Genomic DNA, 17,798 nt, shown 5'->3' with positions numbered 1-17,798 from the left:
GTCTAATTTTGCATTTTATTTTTTAAGATTTTATTTATTTATTCATGAGAGACAGAGAGAGAGAGGCAGAGACACAGACAGAAGGAGAAGCAGGCTCCATGCAGGGAGCATGACGTGGGACTCAATCTGGGGACTCCAGGATCAAGCCCTGGGCTGAAGGCGGCGCTAAACCGCTGAGCCACCCGGGCTGCCCTAATTTTGCATTTTAAAGTACAGGAATCAGTAGTGAACTTCTAAAAGAAGAATTGGCCAAATTCATATGATCCCCTAAGTGTCTATACTTGAGTTGGGGAAGGTGTAGTAGGGTGTTTCTTTTTTTATTTTTTTTTTAGGGTGTTTCATTTCTAGAAAAGTTACCCCCTTCTATAGGAGCAGTCATATATAGCACAGATAGTGCTCTTTGAGAGAATAGTTTCTATTTTGAAGTGTATACTTTGGAGAATACACCTGGCATAGTAATCCCCCTTCATCCTTTGAACAAATTAAACTCAGATTCAGGCTTTAGCTCATACTTAGTTGCTAAGACTAAATTATGGTGACTGAGAATCCCTGCCATAGATTTGAGCTTCTCTCCCTGTTTGCGTATCATGGAGACCTCCATGGGTGAGAATATAAAGTGCTTTGCCCAACTGTCCCTTCACTGGCGGAATGAGGGTAGATTTTGCTTCTTCTGCCCTCTGTAATTCTCTTCATCACTATAATTTTGTCCCAATGAAGCAGAAAATTTCTCTCCAGTGACTAGCAGCTGTGTGGCCAGTGGCTTCTATAATTAACATTACCAGCACTTGGGAAATGATTATAAAGGGTGGCTCTCTTGTAGATTCTTCACTGCATCATTTAAACTACCAGTGCAAGCATCTACTTGAGAGGGAAAATAATCCCATTTGTTTCAGGGAGACAGAGGCTTATGGTCATCTGAAAACATTTATTAAGCACATGTTGTAAGCAGAGCACTGGATAATTCAGAGATGGTTCAGTTTCCAGGCTTTTAAATTTAGGCCGTAAATGAACATCCTCCATCCATGTACCATGTCAATGCATGGAGACATTCCCAGATGCTTTAGCGAGAGAAGCTTTCATCTTGGTGTGGAGGCAACTGCATCAAATAACCCCTCCCAGTTAAAACGGGCCTAGCATATCCCTAAAAACTGATCCTGTTTCAAATTTGGTTAATGTTCTTCTCAAATGGTTGGCTATACTCCTATGCAGGAAATACTGAAATAAGTAAAAGATGGTAAGTGCTAAAAGAAGATACTTCAAAGAATAAATTAACTCTTTTTATTACAAATTGGAAAACAGTAGCTAGTTCTATTTTTCCTTCTGTGTTGCCTAGCAACATGGCCAGGAAAATGAGTTGGCTGTGCCCAACACACTCAGACACACACACACACACAAACACACACACACACTTACACTGCCTACCTCGTTTAAAAAAATAGGAATGTATTTCTTTAATTTTTAAAAGAATCTTGATACATTTGACCGCTTTCTTCACAGTCAGGAAAAATCTATATTCCTATTTATGTTAATTATGATGATTTAATCAGCTTTTTCCTTCCTTTGAAATCATATTTTTATGTTACAGCTCTTGGTATTTTAGAATAGTCAGATGCAATAAGAGTCTGCATGCCAGTTAGTTTTCTTCATAAAAGCATTGGTGGCAATGTACCAAACAACCTCCCTATTTTTTCAAAACACTATTATTTAAATTGCTGTCTAGAAGCATTTAACTGATCACAGAAGCAGATATTATAGGATCTTTTCTATCCATGAACTTCGTTTTGGTCTTATTTCTTAATACATCAGGAAGAAATGTACTGTGCTGTGTAGGTTGAATGAAGCTCCCCATTATACTCCCACAGGGCTGACTTGTGTAGATTATCTGATCAGTCAGATGATGTGAGATGTGGGTGGTACGAAATAGAAAAGAAGCCAGAATTCTAGACTGTCTGCAGATCTGAGCCGGTTGCCTGGCTACCAACTGAGAGATCTCCTAGCAGAAAAGGCTGGAGGGAGGAAGTAAAGAGGTGATGGCGAGTGGTTGGAGAACCGGAAGACCATTGGGAAGGGAAGGGGAGGTCAAGTGTGCAATTTTTCTGTTATCTAAATATAAAATTTTGAAAAGGCAGTTTTTATTGGGTTTAGGCGATATGCAGTGCAACAACATTGGGTTGCTGCTTTGTGACCAGAATTTGCTAAATGCCATCTGGGGTTCCTGACAGATTATTTTGTGAGGTAAGCACATTCCTTGTCTACCCAGAATGGGAAGGAAATGTTCAAGGAGGAATTGCCTAGACACATAGTAGTGGAGTTGGCATCCATAGACCTCAGGATTTATAAAACTCAACAGGACACAGAAAGGGATAGCTCAGAAGCAGTTCAAGCCAGTTAGGCAAAATAAGCACTATTTTTGTCTGTTTCAATGGTCTCTCAGTTATTATCTTTCCTCTTACCCAAAACTGAAGACTCTAAAAGGTCTGATGACGTTAGAAACCAAGGATGCTCATTCATTAGTGCTTCACTCCTAAGAGAGCCACAGGGCACCCAAGAAAGCCAAGTAAACAAATCTATACCGCCCTTCATCTTACAGGACCTGTATCGCCCCCTCTCTTCGGATGATTTGGATTCAGTAGGAGACTCAGTGTAAAAGAGACAATGGAGCAATGTATATGGTTTGTGATTCGGTGAAGGTGTTTCACATTTCCTAAGAAAAGTCTAACAGCAAAATACACAAAAGAGTTTTGCATACCTTGAAATTATGAACTCAAATTATATAAAAGTAAATACACAGGAATTTTATATTCATCACGTTAATCCTTGAAGATTTATATATATATATATATATATATATATATATATATATATATATATTTCCTACATTGATTTGGTTGGGGAGCTCCATTGCTGAGGTTTTTTTTGCAAGGCCTGGCTTTAGATGAATTTCATATATGGACCCAATATTGAGTGTAAGAACGAGCTAATGGTAGAGCAATATAAGGCAATAATTTCTGCAGATGAGCTTTTCATTTAATCATAAGTAGACATATAGATACAGTTTTCCTATACTCTTGATCAAGGGAATTAAAATGGTACTAGCAGACATTTTTTCTTAAAGTTATATTCTTTTTAAAGTTTGGATTGCTGATTTTTTAAAGATACTTTATTGCAAAATAATAAAAATATTCAAGTTTTTTTTTTCTTCCTGGCCAGTAGACATGGCTACTTACCATTTTATGGGTTAAAATATCTGAGAAAAAACACTTGTGTCAAGGACACAGCTCATGAAGACTCTAAAATTAGGCATTAGGAACTTTACTTGCTTTTGTTGTCAAGTAAATTTTTTTAAACTTACCTTTCATTGGAAGCAACATAAATATAGCTTAAACAATATACCAACATGAAGAACTTGTTCAGTGGCATTGCGATAAATTACATAATTCCTCCCTACAACCATATATGTAATTTTTCAAATGTGAAAAGGCTGAAACTACAAAACTCTTTTTTTTTTTTTAAACACACAGACCTAAAAAAATTGTGTCTGGATTTCTTCTAAGAAGAAACAATTTAAAAGAAAAATTCTCTTAAATGGTGCTATGCAAATCAGACCCCAAATATCCAAATTGCCATTCCGAAAAGTCCTGATGTTGTAGAAATTTTCGTATGCAAAACTCCTTTTGTGTTAAACCCAGTAAATCTATGATTATAACCCACTGTTTAACATTAACTTACTAATTCTGCTCTTCTGGTCTTCTGTTTTAAAAATCATAGTCAGCTTTGCTTAAACATAAAATAATTATTTTAAGATCTGAATGTTAAAAATTAATTTTACGTGTATGGTCTATTGTATGTAAGCCATACCCTAGTGATCATTTAGTTTTACTAGTTCAAACACTAACAATTTAAGACTTGTGAAGCATGGTTTTGATATTCTACAGGCTTGACATATCTCAGTAGGTGATAAATTAAAATTGTATGATGCCATTTGGAGGCCTTTCCTTGAGTTCTTTTTAAATTTTACTTGAAAACTGAATTTAAAAACAAAATGTTTGATTCAAGATGGAGAGAAATTCAGTTGTCACATACCGTTTTAAATGGCATCAATTTATCTCCTTGATAAATTGCTCAACTATCAAATTTTACCATCTGGTTTATAGTTACATATGTTACCATCTCACTTTTCAAGTGAATAAAACATTTCAACCAAAAGAAGAAAAAAAAAGAGAAAAGAGTCCAGGCAATCTAACAGCATCTGAAAACTTAGCCTTATAATAATTAGTGCCTCATTATCCTGTCTGTTGGAGAGAAAGACACTTCTCTGGCAGGTTATTCGAACCACAAACTGAATCATTCCATCTTGAAAGAACATTTCATAATAATACCTGTTCCAGACTTCAGGTTTTAAAACTGTTTCCAATAGAAATGAACAGAGACTCCTGCTGAGATCAAAAGGCTGCTTTGTTTTAGCTGAAACAGTAAACATCTGTGAAGTTGCCTATGCTAGTGTCTGTTCTAGTTATGTCTTTGTAAAATGCATTACTTAATACAGTTGAGTCCATAAAAGATTAGTATGTATTTGACTGAACTGTCAAAAATGCAAAGAAAGCAGTGGAACAGTTAACTTAAATCTGGTGGGGTCAGATGGTCCAGAACAAAAATAAATTCCAAAAATTTTAACTTCCCTGCACTGTCAATCTTAGGGACAAGTATTGCTTAGAAAGGCCCAATAAATGCTATTTGTTCTGGATAAGTGGCAGATATTGCCAATTGATATGAAGCTCATGGCTTTGTTTAGACATGGCAAAAAGAAACTGTACTTGTACTAATTGCCGATAGATATCATGGCCAGCTTTCCATTCAGGCAGTTCCAAAGGAAATGCTATTCCCCAGCATTTAATCTTTTGAACATATGACTTTTATTAAAGCACTGTTCAGAGGCAATATATATCATTTACTTTTTGAAACGAAAGCCCCTCAGAGATTGAAACAACACACCATTTATAGACTTTGAGATCTCTTTCTATGCAGAGCATAATTCCATTATACTAAAGCAAAAATTAAAAAAAAAAAATAACCTCTTAGCAACAAACCAGCAGTTCTCAGTTCATTGGTAGAATCAAATTGATGATTTATAGGCACTTAAAATTTACTTACGTACAGAATTATTTTTTAAAAATTAGGCATTGAACTTTAAAATTGTTCTACTGAGCGGGAGAGAGCTCCAGCAAAAGCCATCCATTTTCGTCCTTATGGTAAACCTTAAATGTGCTATAGAGACATTGTGCTCGAGTTAAAAGTTTGACATTTCTTCATTTGCCCTCGCTTTTTTTCCCTTAGACATCATAGAAAAAGATAGGATAAGGATTTCCCTGCTTTCAGCATTTTAGAAATGTAAAACAATAGTCTATCAAGTATGAAGTTCAGTGTGTACTCAGAAGACTGGTTCTGAAGCCATGTGGTTGATTTCTTCTTTGTCCTAAGGGGGAAAGATCCACAATGTTTCTATACTGTCATAGGCTTTTAAGACATTTCAGACCCACCCATCTATACACATCCCTGTGCTCTTACATTGACTCATCTAAATATTAATATCTTCAAAAACCATTTGAAGCAACATTTATATATGGTATGTGTTCCCCACATTGCATCCTTTACAATCTATACATGATTAGGCTAGCTTTTTGTTTTTATTTCTTTCCCCATTTAAAAACAATGAAGCCTGAAAGCTACATTTCTTAATGAAAATAGAGAACGGTATTCTTGAAAAATAATCCCATATATTTGAGCTATTGGGCTACTAAATTTTTCATATGTGGCCATATATCTATACAGGTGTGTGGGTGTCTATGTAAATTTTCAGGGCTCAGTGTTTATATGGGTGTGCTTATGTACGCATTTGTGTATGTTTGTAGACCATAAATAGTAAAATATGGTGACACAGCCTTATGAGTTACTGGCTTTTGTGGAATTGTATGTGTAAAAACTTCATGTCATAAATTGTTAAATGTGATGTATTAGGGCATTTTTAAGTTGAGAAGCTGTATGCTAAATTAGTATGCTTAACTAGTAAGGCAAGATGGTTCCAGTAGATGTATTGATTTATTTAACAAACAAAAAAATTGGAATCCAGTTATACAGAAAAAAACGTGAATTCAAACAAATTCAATATTGTGTTAATTATTAAATATAAGCACACATTAATGTTTATATTGTTACGTCTTGACATTCAATTATCAAAATGAGTGAATCCTATCACTGTGGTTTTCTCTAATGTGTATGTATTGATGAGATGTATTGATTGTCAATCAATAGTCACTAAAAAGTGAAATAATGATATATAGAGTTGTGGTAGCTGAAACATAAAGATAAAACAATCCAAACTATGTTTGATTTGAAGTAAGTTGTTAACAAAGCCAGATAACCTGTAAGGCAATTTTGTATGTTCTTTCAAAACACTATTCTAACTGCTGACATATTTTCAGTAGTAACCTTCCTGTAATTGCTATATGTGTGTATATATCTATATTAATGTATACACACTTGAAAATGTTAATTGAATGAATTTGTTATATATGCATACATTTGCCCATTTATACATGTTTGCATTAGCCTTGCTAGCATCTTTAATTATGCATGAGAGTGAAAACTGTATTTGTTTGAGATATCCCATAAGAGTGTAGTGTAAAAATTAGAGATATATTGAATTCAATATACCAGTTGCCTGATGCAGTTTGTTATACTGCCAGCTGAAAAATATTTGTAATTTTGTGTCTGTAACGCATGTGGAAAGGATAGGAAATCTGAAGTGCTAGCTGTAATTTTCAAGAGTGCATGATATATAGTGTCTTTAAAATGTGGTTCATTTTAGTAAGGATGATGGATAAATTCCAAGATAGTATAAATGGTGCATGTAATACATGGGTGTTTGTATTATATATGGCCACAAAAAGGTTTCGAAGCCAGGATAGTAGGCATCTAAAAGGTCACAGGCAAAGAACTATGAAAGCTAATTTTCTTGTGATGTGTATTTTTTTTAGTTTATATTCATCAACAAGCAAGAAATTATTTGTTCTAAGGACTTTTACTTCAAAATACACTATGAATGTTGTAAATTTGGATGAAATTTTTACAAAGAGGTGACATACTTTCTGCATACACTTGAGTTGCTTGGATGTATATTCTCTTAAAAAGAGCATTTGGTGTTAAAATGTTTTAAACAGCAATATAATTTAAAAATCCATTAACTGAGGCCCTCTGCAGAGTTTTATAGAACTATGAGATGTTTCATTTAACTACCCACTTTTGGAAGTTCCATCACTTTGTGCTGTGGTTTCATTGTAAAATGTTATAGCTTGTATTTCCCACTGGACCATGTTACTCCCCTCAAAGTTGACTTTGTGACACTTACCACCTTAGAATAACTATGTAATAAACAGGAAAAAACACCTATGTTGTTCAGTGAGTTTCTTTCAGAAAACTTATAAGAAGACATTGACATTGAAATGACTGTGAGGAGTAATGGTTGCTTTCATAAATATGTTTATGGCTTTCTTGTGATGTAATTAGTGTCAGTGAATTGATACTTGAGATACTGTAGAATGGCATTCCTTGCCATCTAAAGTATAAAATACTGGCAATATGACAAAATAAGGGGATCTGATGAAGAATTCTGTTTTGGCTGCTTATATTAAAATCATTGTGCTTTCCTCTTAGGGTTGTTTTAATGGTGAATTTGTCAGGCAAATGGTCAACTGATTGAAAAAAAAAATGCACTTTTTAGACATACGAGCTGTCTCCTGAGTGTGAAGCCTTTTTTTCCAAGGTCTTCTAATTGTAGGGTGAGGGAGATGATCATGTGGATATATGTATGTGGGTGTGTATACAAGTTATTTTAAGTCACTGAATAAATGAATATGTAAAATAAATATATAATAAAAGAAATAGTGATGATAATAAAGTACTTGATTACCCAACTTCAATCTAGAACAAAAAAAAACACACTTTCATTCATAATGTGGTATAAAGGAATATAGAAAATTCTACTGGCTTAGTTAGAAAAATATTTTTCTTAAAATTATTATAGAAGTCCAAAATTCTAGTTTTAAATCTAATGTTTTTGTTAGGTTCATTTTAATCTTAAAATTAGAGTTGCTTTAGTTGGTTCTTTTTATTATTTTCATGATAACGTAAATGTAACCAGTGCCCAAAGCAATATGGCACAACTATAAGGAATGTTTACAAATTTATAAAATTCCAAATTGTATATATACTTTCTTAATATAATAGAGTTTAAAATAAAGTATAGTGGGTGACAAAAATTGTAGTGAACTCCCTTCATCACAGACTAGGAATCTCATTTGAGAAGTAAATCACAGAGGGAATTATTTTATCAAAAGGTGATAACCTAGATGACTTTCTGGGTCCCTTCCAAACTATGATTTCATGAAGAAATAAGAAGAAACATTGTGCCTCCCCCCTCCCTAAGACAACAGCCTTTTCAGGACAAATGGTTCAGATTTTGAATTTATAGATCTTGGCCTAGGTGAGTATAGAGACTGGACACAAGAGCCAAGAGGGCTGCCTGATAAAACAAAGTTGTAACTAAATACATTTATTTTTGAAATCTTGGCTCCCGTGGGTAGCTTCACTAACATCGATTTGATACCAGTATTCCCATTTTCATTTTTCCTTCCTCTGAGTAAACCAATTTCATAATAACTGTTGTCCAGTTTTTTAAAAACTTTGACCAAATCTCTATAATAATATTTTACATTTTTCAATATTGATTCTTGTTATGCACATGATTACCTATCCCATAAACTGTATTTATGCTAAACATGCTCTGAAGAATGCAGATAGAGGAATTTTTTTTTTGATAGAGGAATTTGGAAAAAAGGAATTCCCCTTGCCTTGTTTCATGTAGTAGAATCTTATTAGTTATTACAGATTGATGTGACCAACTTATTATTGTTCATACACACTTGGAAAGCAAATGAATGGTTTTTTTATACACACTTAGAATCCTCAGGTTTCAAGCTTTCAACAGCAAGAGTATGATTTAATTTTTTTTTATTAAAGGAGGTCATCTTTAGAGATTCTATAGACTTCAAATCAAGAATACCAAGACAGGGGTTTGAATTTGTTAAATATTTCCTGATTTTGTTTCCTTTCTAAAGTTGATCCACTTGATTTTTAAATTCTTCTTCCCCTTCTTCTTCTTCTTCTTCTTCTTCTTCTTCTTCTTCTTCTTCTTCTTCTTCTTCTTCTTCTTCTTCTTCTTCTTCTTCTTCTTCTTCTTCTTCTCTTCTTCTTTCTTCTTCTTCTTCTTCTTCTTCTTCTTCTTCTTCTTCTTCTTCTTCTTCTTCTTTTTACAATTTTTCAAGTTAATATTAACTAATAGTTGTATGCCAAGGCAGGATGTGAAGTGGAAGTAAATAATTATCCAGTCAAAGCTAAACTTTCTGGTGAGATTTTTCTACCTTGAATAGATCAGTGGATTAATTGGATATTTTTGAAAACTTTATTCAGTGTGATCCTCATGATCCTCAGTTGAGTGACACCATTAATACAAATGGCAGGGGTAGCTAGTGCCATTATATTTAAAATGAACTGTTTTTAACTACATAGTCATCAAATACATCTTGATAAAATGTGGTTAGAGCTGTTATGTCAGCTTTCTCACTTATTTCACAAAGTGTGATATGTTCTCCATCTGTTATATGATCCCAAGCTAAATAGCCACACTTAGGATGTGTTCTTACTTAGGGCGGTACTTTTATGAAGGTGTGTCATAAAAGCATCCAGGTGCCAGCAACCTGCCCACCTGGTTTCCATTAAATCTGCTTGGAGGTGATAACATTTCAAATGTCACAGTGTCTCTTAGAGCAACTAATTGCGTTAAATTCTAAAAAAAGTATATGTTCTGTACTACACATCCAGATGCCTTAGAATTAGCAAACTAAAGCAAACACAAAATCTTACCATTATGCATACTATAAAATGGTTTATCTGTTCAGAAAAAACAAATAAGCAAACTGATTTCACTTGTAAGCATGAAAAAATATAAGCAGGCTTTTCAGCTTCTGTTGGTCTAAATAAAGGCTGATTAATCTCTTTGGGTTAATTCTAAAGAGCAAGAATTTACACATTTTCCCTTTACTACACTCAAAATCTTTCAATCAGACTTATAAGCAGTAATAAAAGTGTTCCAACACTGTCTAAATTAGTATATTTAGGATTAGTAACTAGCATACACAAAGAGCCATGTTGCTTACTGAATCACTTCAACTGGCAGAACAAAAACGTCAGGTGGCAGAATCAGAATTAAGAAAAATAATAGTTTGCAAGGATATCAATGTAATAAAGATAACATTTAACGTGAATAAACAGGGAGTCTTAGACTTGATCCAAAGTACCAAACTCCCAAATACAGACTAGCAAGACCTGATATAACCGTGAGCTCAGTGTTAGGCTAAAAAGTTATGGTACTATTGCTAAGCCAATGTGATCTTAAAGTGCATTGATATTCCACTCACAAGGTCAAGCTCTGTCCTCTGCTCTGTGCTGGTCAGGGTACACCTAAATATTACATTTGTTTTGAGCACTGGCATTAACAAGAAATATTGAGAACTGGAGTTTATCCACAGGAGAGTGGAAGGGGTCATGAAACCGTGTAGTATGATGAACAATAAAAAAAAAAAAACGGGAAATATACAAATGGAAGAAGAGAAGGTACTAAAGGGGTCCAGAAGCTATTGCCAAATTCCTGAAGCACTGTCATGAATTAGACCTGCACTGGGTAGCTCCAGATGTGAGAGCTAAGATCAATAAGTCAAAAATGTAGGACATCATTTCAATATAAGGAAGAACTTTGTCTCCAATGAACAATCAAGGGACCACTGAAAAATGTGTTCAGTAGTGGAGGTGTTTGGACAGAGGCCATTTGACTAAATGGCTAGGATTTTTGTAGTGGGGATTTATGGATGGAAGTACAGTGGAATAAGTAATATATAAGGTCTCCTTCAATCCCTGAAATTTTTTGAATCCATGAATAACCATTGTCTTAGAAAAGTGTACAATGTTAACTATTTTACTTCTTTGGGAAAGAGAAAAGAGAACACCATTAGGAATCTAATATATTTATTTTACTCTATTTGATCATAATAAAAAAAAAAGGAGAACTTTCCACTCTGTGTTCTCTATCTGTAAGTAAACTCCCTTTAATTTTTTTTTTATTTTCTTTTAGTTGTCTGTTACCCTCAGCATGAAGTTTTAAATTATTTGGGGTAGATTTTCAAACCTAAAGTTAAAAATAAGCAATTCTAAATGTACGTAAATTTGTGGTAATCCTCTCTCTCTCTTTTTTTAAACAGAACCTAAAAACCTTGAGGGGTTTTTGTCCATAAGGCAGAGGGAACACAGCTGGCCTCAGATGTTAGGTGGCACTGTTAAAAATGCTATTTGTTAGTTGATAAGGCACTTGAGTGAATAATATCCAGTAAGTTTCTGAACATTACAGTTCAGAACTGTAATGTGCATACAGCGATGTTTTCATATACTTTGGGTCAGCGTCCTATTTTGAGTATCTGAAGTTCTTATTAAAAGAACAAGCTTTTGGAATTGAGTACATAATTGTGGACATCTTTGCTAGGAAACACGCTACTAGTCTATTAATTTGAGTGCTTGATGAAAGAATGTGTCTTTGTATTCTAAAATTTAAAACACCATATGACAAGACAGCACCTGCCACCCTGAACCACAATGTACACACTTGTGAGGATGCTGGAAGAAATTCAAGAATCAGAAAGCCCAGAAGAGAAGGTCTACATTTTAGACATTTACCAACTGCTTTTCTTCTTGGAACCACACTATGTCTACAGCAAAAGCAATGGACACAGGATAAAAGATCTCACTTTCTGGAAAACACACCCCTTCCCCTCAAATGTGGTAATGGTTATTTTCACCAGATATCGACATTATAAATCTGCCTTGTCTAAGCCTTGTATTCCAATATTACAAATACAAGGTTTTCACAAACAGACATCCATAAAAGTCAGCAGAGCATGACTTAGAAGCTCATACATTTACAGTACCCTCGACAGAGTCGGTTATGACCACATAGTGTCACTTCAAGAGAAAACTGTTGCAAGGTTACAGTCTGAATCCCACTTTCTAGCCAGATATAGGATAAATGTGTGCTGCTCGTCACAAAGGGAGGCTGGATGAGAAAGGCTGAAAAAAACCACTCAAGTCACCAGACTGATTGGTGGAAGGAAAATAAAGGACACACCACGCAAACTGTGTTTTATTCAGCAGTGTACTAGAGTAACCACCGAACTTCTAGGATGTCCTGTTAAGGAAGCAGATGCATCACTGCTGTGAATCTAGCTTTTACCCCAATGTCAACTGTCAGCTTTGATGAACTCATCCAGTGGAACATGCTTATCTTAGCCACACCTAGGAAAACAGGCAGTGGACTCAAATGGCCCTGCAATGATTTCAGTAGCATTTTCCCAACGATAGTTTTGGTGAAAACTAAAATCTGCTTTTTCTATACAAGATACTATTGGGGGTAAAGAAATTATGTAAGACTTTCTCTTCCTTCCTACTTTGTGTACTGTTAAGGCTGGATGGAATGGGGAGGAGGTTGAAGGGAAACAGGTAAGCAGAGGAAAAGTAGGTCAACTTTGCTTCTCACCACCTCTTCATTATTAATTCAACTACAGATGCTCTTTCCCTTCTCTCTGCTCCACAGACAGCCAGCACCATGAGCCAATGCCGCCCCCTCAACCGCCTCCTGCTCCCATCAGGCCAACAAAGTGGATAAACCCAGGGAAACAGAAGGAAGATCTTTTAGGACAAGCTGTGTTCACTGTTTAGAAATAGCATTGAAAGATGCAAATTGTTTTCTCAAGGAATAGATGCAGAGATGGCAAGGTTCATTGTTACAGTACTTCCCCATAGCTGATCATAGTACTAAATATTTGCTATTGTTTTGTCCTCTGAGCTTTGAAATATAGTTGTTATCCTATCTGCTGTCATTGGTCTTGGTTCAAAATATGCCCAAAATACAAGGGAATCACCAGGCTTAGGCTTTATCCTTGTCTTTGCCTCAGACTTACTTTATGACATTTAACGTATTGATAACCTACTTAGTGCTTGTGTCTTTATCTCAAAGTGGAATTAACAAACCCACTCTGTAGCCTTTCTCCAAGAATGTGGTAAGCCTCAATTTTTTTTTTAGGATATTCCATAAACAAACTGAAGAGAATTTTTTTTTCCTATGGTAAGAACAGAAAAAAATTTGGATATCAGAGTGGCGCCATATTTGAGGCCTGTTTGCAGATAGACTGGAAAAGTGAGGTGAGATGCTTAAAATCTGACAAACCTAAACAGGGAGCTAAGGGATGCTGATCTTGAGAAAAAGGACTAAAAAGCCATGGAACATCCAAATTTAGAATGATTAACCAATAATAGATGGTTAATAGGGCGGGAAAGATAAGTAATCTAATTGAATAGCCTAAGAACCTCCCCTTTCGAGTGTAAAGACCAAATCCTCCCCGGTGATGGGTGTAAGATCCTGGGCTGGGCATCGCACCTGCAGACTGGCAGTCTGACTGAGTATTTTTATTTTTTGTTTCTGTTCCCTTACAGAGCTCCCAGCATGGAGGCTCCTCTACTTCCCTTGCATCCACCAAAGTCTGCAGCTCAATGGATGAGAACGATGGACCCGGAGAAGGTGGTGAGCTTGGGAGTTGGTGTCTGAGGAGAAGGCTTAGCTTGGGGGGAGGGAGGGACAGGTTGGCTAAATTTCTTCAGGAAACTGTAACTTTTCAAGCATTATGAAACAGAAGCCTAAAGCAGCTCCTAGGGATAGGATTGCATATGGTTTCCCCCAGGGATCTCATCTACTCTATGGGAACAGGAAGAGCGAATTAGCCTAATTGGGAGATATTTCACATCCTTGGAAGGCGTAAGTATTCTAAGAAGCCAGCTAGTGCATACTTTGAAAATAAAAGGAAGTAATTGTTGCCTGTGTTTTCCCGAATTCTGTTCACTTTCAGTATATTCAAGACAGTGCCCTCTCTTGATTGACTGTTACAGATGTACTCTAACATAAGCGAACTGAGTATGTGAAAATATGGCTTTACTAAGAGAATTACTTGATAGCCATTGCAAAAAATATTCTTTGTACCTTAGGCTGTTTCATTTTAGAATTTCTCTGTGATGTGATCAAAGGCCCTGGATTCCAGAACTGATTTTTTTCACTAACTCACTGGGTTGTTTTGTTTTGTTTTTCCAATTTTTTTTTTTGAGAGGGAGAAGATGGGTGGTTGAGGGGGAGAGGTGGAGAGAGAATCTTAAGCAGGCTCCACCCCCAGCACAGAGCCTGATAGGTGTTCAATCTCATGACCCTGAGATCATGACTGAGCTGAAATCAAGAGTCGGACGCTTAACTGGGCCACTCAGGCTCCCCTCACTAGACTGTTTTGAATAACCCTCTTCATCTCTCTACATCTTAGTTCCTCTCCTATAAAATTGTATAAGATTGTAATATATACCTGTTTCTCCCTGGGGGTCATTTTCAGCCTCAAATCAATTATGAGAAAGTACTTAGGAGAGTGTAAGACTGATATAATCAAGCCATTGTTCAAGAATCAGCATCTCTTACTTGTTTGAAACATGTTTTAATTTTCCAAAAAAGTACCTTTTATTATGTCAAGTGAAATAAGTGATACACACATGAATTATTTCCTGACTACCATGCAGTATCATATTTTTTTATATTTCCAGAAGTATGAAATTCAGCCATCTAGAAGTCTTTTTGTTCCACTGTGTTATATTTACCTAATGAAATGAAATGGTCCTTGGCTAAGACTTGGCACAGCCTTCTTAGTCAAAAGCCTAAAGGATACATTTTTATCCATAGGGGGGGAAAAAATCCCAAGCCATGTGCTCCAGATGGGTGCCTCACTGATGCTCCCAGTGGAAGGAAGGATGAAGTACCTCCTTCCATTTCCCATCTGGAGTCAGCCTTGCTTCTGACAGCCAAGGATGGTTATTTTTATTATCCATGTAGTAAAGAGCCTTAAGACCGTGTCATCTGAGTGATGTTTTATAAATTCGGTGCTTTGCAGTGGATTTGAAACTTCTCCAAAGATCTCCTCTAATTCCCAGGGAGTAGACAAAAATCCCCAGGCTGAGTCTCTGAAACCAGAGGCTTCTCTGGTTGTGAGATGGTGGGGATTAGGGAGGGGGTGTCAATTAGCATCAGCTCTCACTTTATTCTGGAGACCACTGTGATAGCTTCTGGTGGGTTAAGACTAAAATGTCACCTATAAAGAGGTAAAGAGGCTGCACAAAATGCCGAAGGTAAAAGTAGTAGCAGCAAATGTCCCACGTTTGTACACCACTTTCCAGAAATTCCTTCCACCCTAGGATCCAGAGTGGTGCAGATTGAGCATGATCAGAACCAGAATAAGAGTCCTAAAGCAGATGTGTGATAATTGTGAGTTTCCATTTGTTCTTCCCCGATGTTGCAGACTCCTGGAGAATACAAAATCACCAAGAAAGCCTGTGCACAACCTAAGGTTTTAATTTTATTTTGAGAAGAAATGTTTAGTCTCAGTTTATGATTAAAGGTCAGAATAGGAGCACATTTAGAAAGCACACTAGGCCTCCATCACATTTTGTATTCAGGTTGCCTGAGGGAGAGCTAGGATTTATAACTTTAAAGCATGTAAATTTTAGAGCCCAGCTATAAAAAGCTTTTTACACCCCAAAGATGTTAAAGGTTATCCAGTATATTTATGTGACCTAAGTGTGGCTTATTTAGTTTTATGGCCTTAGATATTTAAAGTATTATTAGGCATTTGTAAAATATTTCAAAATGCATTTTAAGGGGGAAAATGTGTTGTGTTAGTGGCACTAACATAATTGAAACTACAAAACTGTTCTGTTCACAGACATAATAAATATTGCAATTTTAACTCAACATCTGCTATGCAGGTTGCTGGTGAGAACATTTGTCTAAAATCTGCTCATTGATACTAGGCAGGCCGGGCAATTGGGGCTTAGTTCATAAGGAATTTTACGGAGATCTCTGTTTCAGGATGTAGTAAAGCTAAGTGTCCAAACAGCAGGCATGTGTCATGCTTGTCCAATGTCAAGCAGCCCGGGTCCCCTATAACCTCCACTTTCCTCCTGAGCCATACCTAGGAATGTCATTTCTCTGAAGACGGTGGGTAGTCAGTCAGTAAACACTATTGATCAAATTGGCATGAAACGCAAGGAGCGAAAGTGTCAGCCACTCTTCCGTCCATGGAAGCGGACACCATACAGTCTGCCTTTCCTTTTGGTTTATCATTCGTCTTAGGAAGAACTGTTGAGTATACAATGTCAGCAGAGGGGGGGTGTGCCTCACTGTATAGAAAGTGACATATCGATTCTCAATCAGTTCCAGTCTATTAGATGTTACTTCTAAATGTCTTTCTGGGGCAACATCTGTATTCCCTTTCCTACCAATAAAAATGTACTAATGATTCTTTCAGAAGTGTCGGAGGAAGGCTTCCAGATTCCGGCCACAATAACAGAACGATATAAAGTCGGAAGGACAATAGGGGATGGAAATTTTGCTGTTGTCAAGGAATGTGTAGAAAGGTGAGAAGGATATCATTTGCATCAGACTTTAAAGGAAACATTTGGCGTTATGTTTTCCAAGATTGTGTCTTTATTTGCCGTCTGTGGCACATATGGAATAGGTTACTGTCTCAACTCCAGATGTAAAAAAAAAAATTTTTAAAGAAGGAAAAGCCCATCTAACAACAGATTTGAAAAATGTAGTGATTCCTGGGACAATCTATAAATTAAGGACTTTGATTTTTCCTTTTAAATGTACTCAGCAAAACTTTGCCAGATCTTTCAGGTGAGCCCTTTCATTTTGTTAAAAAAAAAAAAAAATACGTATTGAATGTTTTTTTTTCTCTACGCTTTTTTGAGGCATCTTGTAGAGGTCAGAAGATTCTTGTATATGGTGTATACTAATGTACTATCATCAAATTAAATAGAGTAACCTTGAAAAGCTTTAAAATGAGTATATACTGATCCCAACAAAAATGGTTTAATACATTAAAATGTTTCAAAATGAATGAGCTTGGTACTCTTGTGGGCCAAGGGCAAGAGGTTTGGAGTAAAAGGTCTATCTCTGAGATCCTGATACCTAATCAAAGACAGTGGCTGGTGGCTCCTAGATAAAGTGACAACTAATAAAGTCATAGCCCAGATTATGGCGGCCTCAAACCCCAAGCCCAGTGTTCTAGTTGGACTTCATTTCTTGAACAGATTTTTGCTTTACAGGGACCTGGTCTGCCAGCAGCTCCTTCTCAGAGCTGGTGAACAGAGTGTGGAAAAGTTAGGGGAAACCCTGCACTTCTTGAGGAAGTGCACATGCACTTCCTGGGGACTGGCTTCCCTGTCACTTCTCTCTGCCCATGGTGAGGCTCGGCTCCTACTAGATAGCACTGTCTGAAAATAATGCTCCTTCACTCTACTCTACCTCTCAGAGAGGATGCCTTGGACTACAAGCTTTAGTCTTGGCAAGATCCAGAACTTGTTCTTCTTTAAGGGCTTTGATTTAGAAGCACAAGATTTGTGCCATGTTAGAGTTCGAAGTCTGCACAGGGCCTCAGGCATCACCAGGGTCCTCACTTGGGTCAGTGTCCACTGATTTGCTCCCCTGCCCCCTTTGCCACTCTTAGGAAGATGCTTCCTCCACGAAGGCAGCAGAGCCCTCGTTAAGATAC

The 17,798-nt window shown here is 36.4% G+C and overlaps 1 protein-coding gene across 5 annotated transcripts in view; it reads left to right on the top strand.

Annotated features, from left to right (window-relative positions):
• Window positions 1-17,798, top strand: part of DCLK1 (doublecortin like kinase 1) — a 341,749-nt gene that overhangs the window by 262,816 nt on the left and 61,135 nt on the right. For 2 of the 5 annotated variants that reach the window (XM_041768042.1, XM_041768040.1), the window contains exons 7-8: window positions 13,651-13,735; window positions 16,548-16,656. In XM_041768042.1, coding sequence (XP_041623976.1) covers window positions 13,651-13,735; window positions 16,548-16,656 — 194 coding nt within the window. Of the gene's footprint in view, window positions 1-2,590; window positions 7,431-13,650; window positions 13,739-16,547; window positions 16,657-17,798 lie in introns of those variants that run through there. The other 3 variants (XM_041768041.1, XM_041768038.1, XM_041768043.1) reach the window with 2 other exon arrangements.

The sequence above is a fragment of the Vulpes lagopus genome, chromosome 8 (assembly GCF_018345385.1).
Source record: "Vulpes lagopus strain Blue_001 chromosome 8, ASM1834538v1, whole genome shotgun sequence".
Lineage (NCBI taxonomy): Eukaryota > Metazoa > Chordata > Mammalia > Carnivora > Canidae > Vulpes > Vulpes lagopus.
Note: the sequence above shows the minus strand (reverse complement) of the source record. Positions and strands in the feature narration are given on the sequence as shown.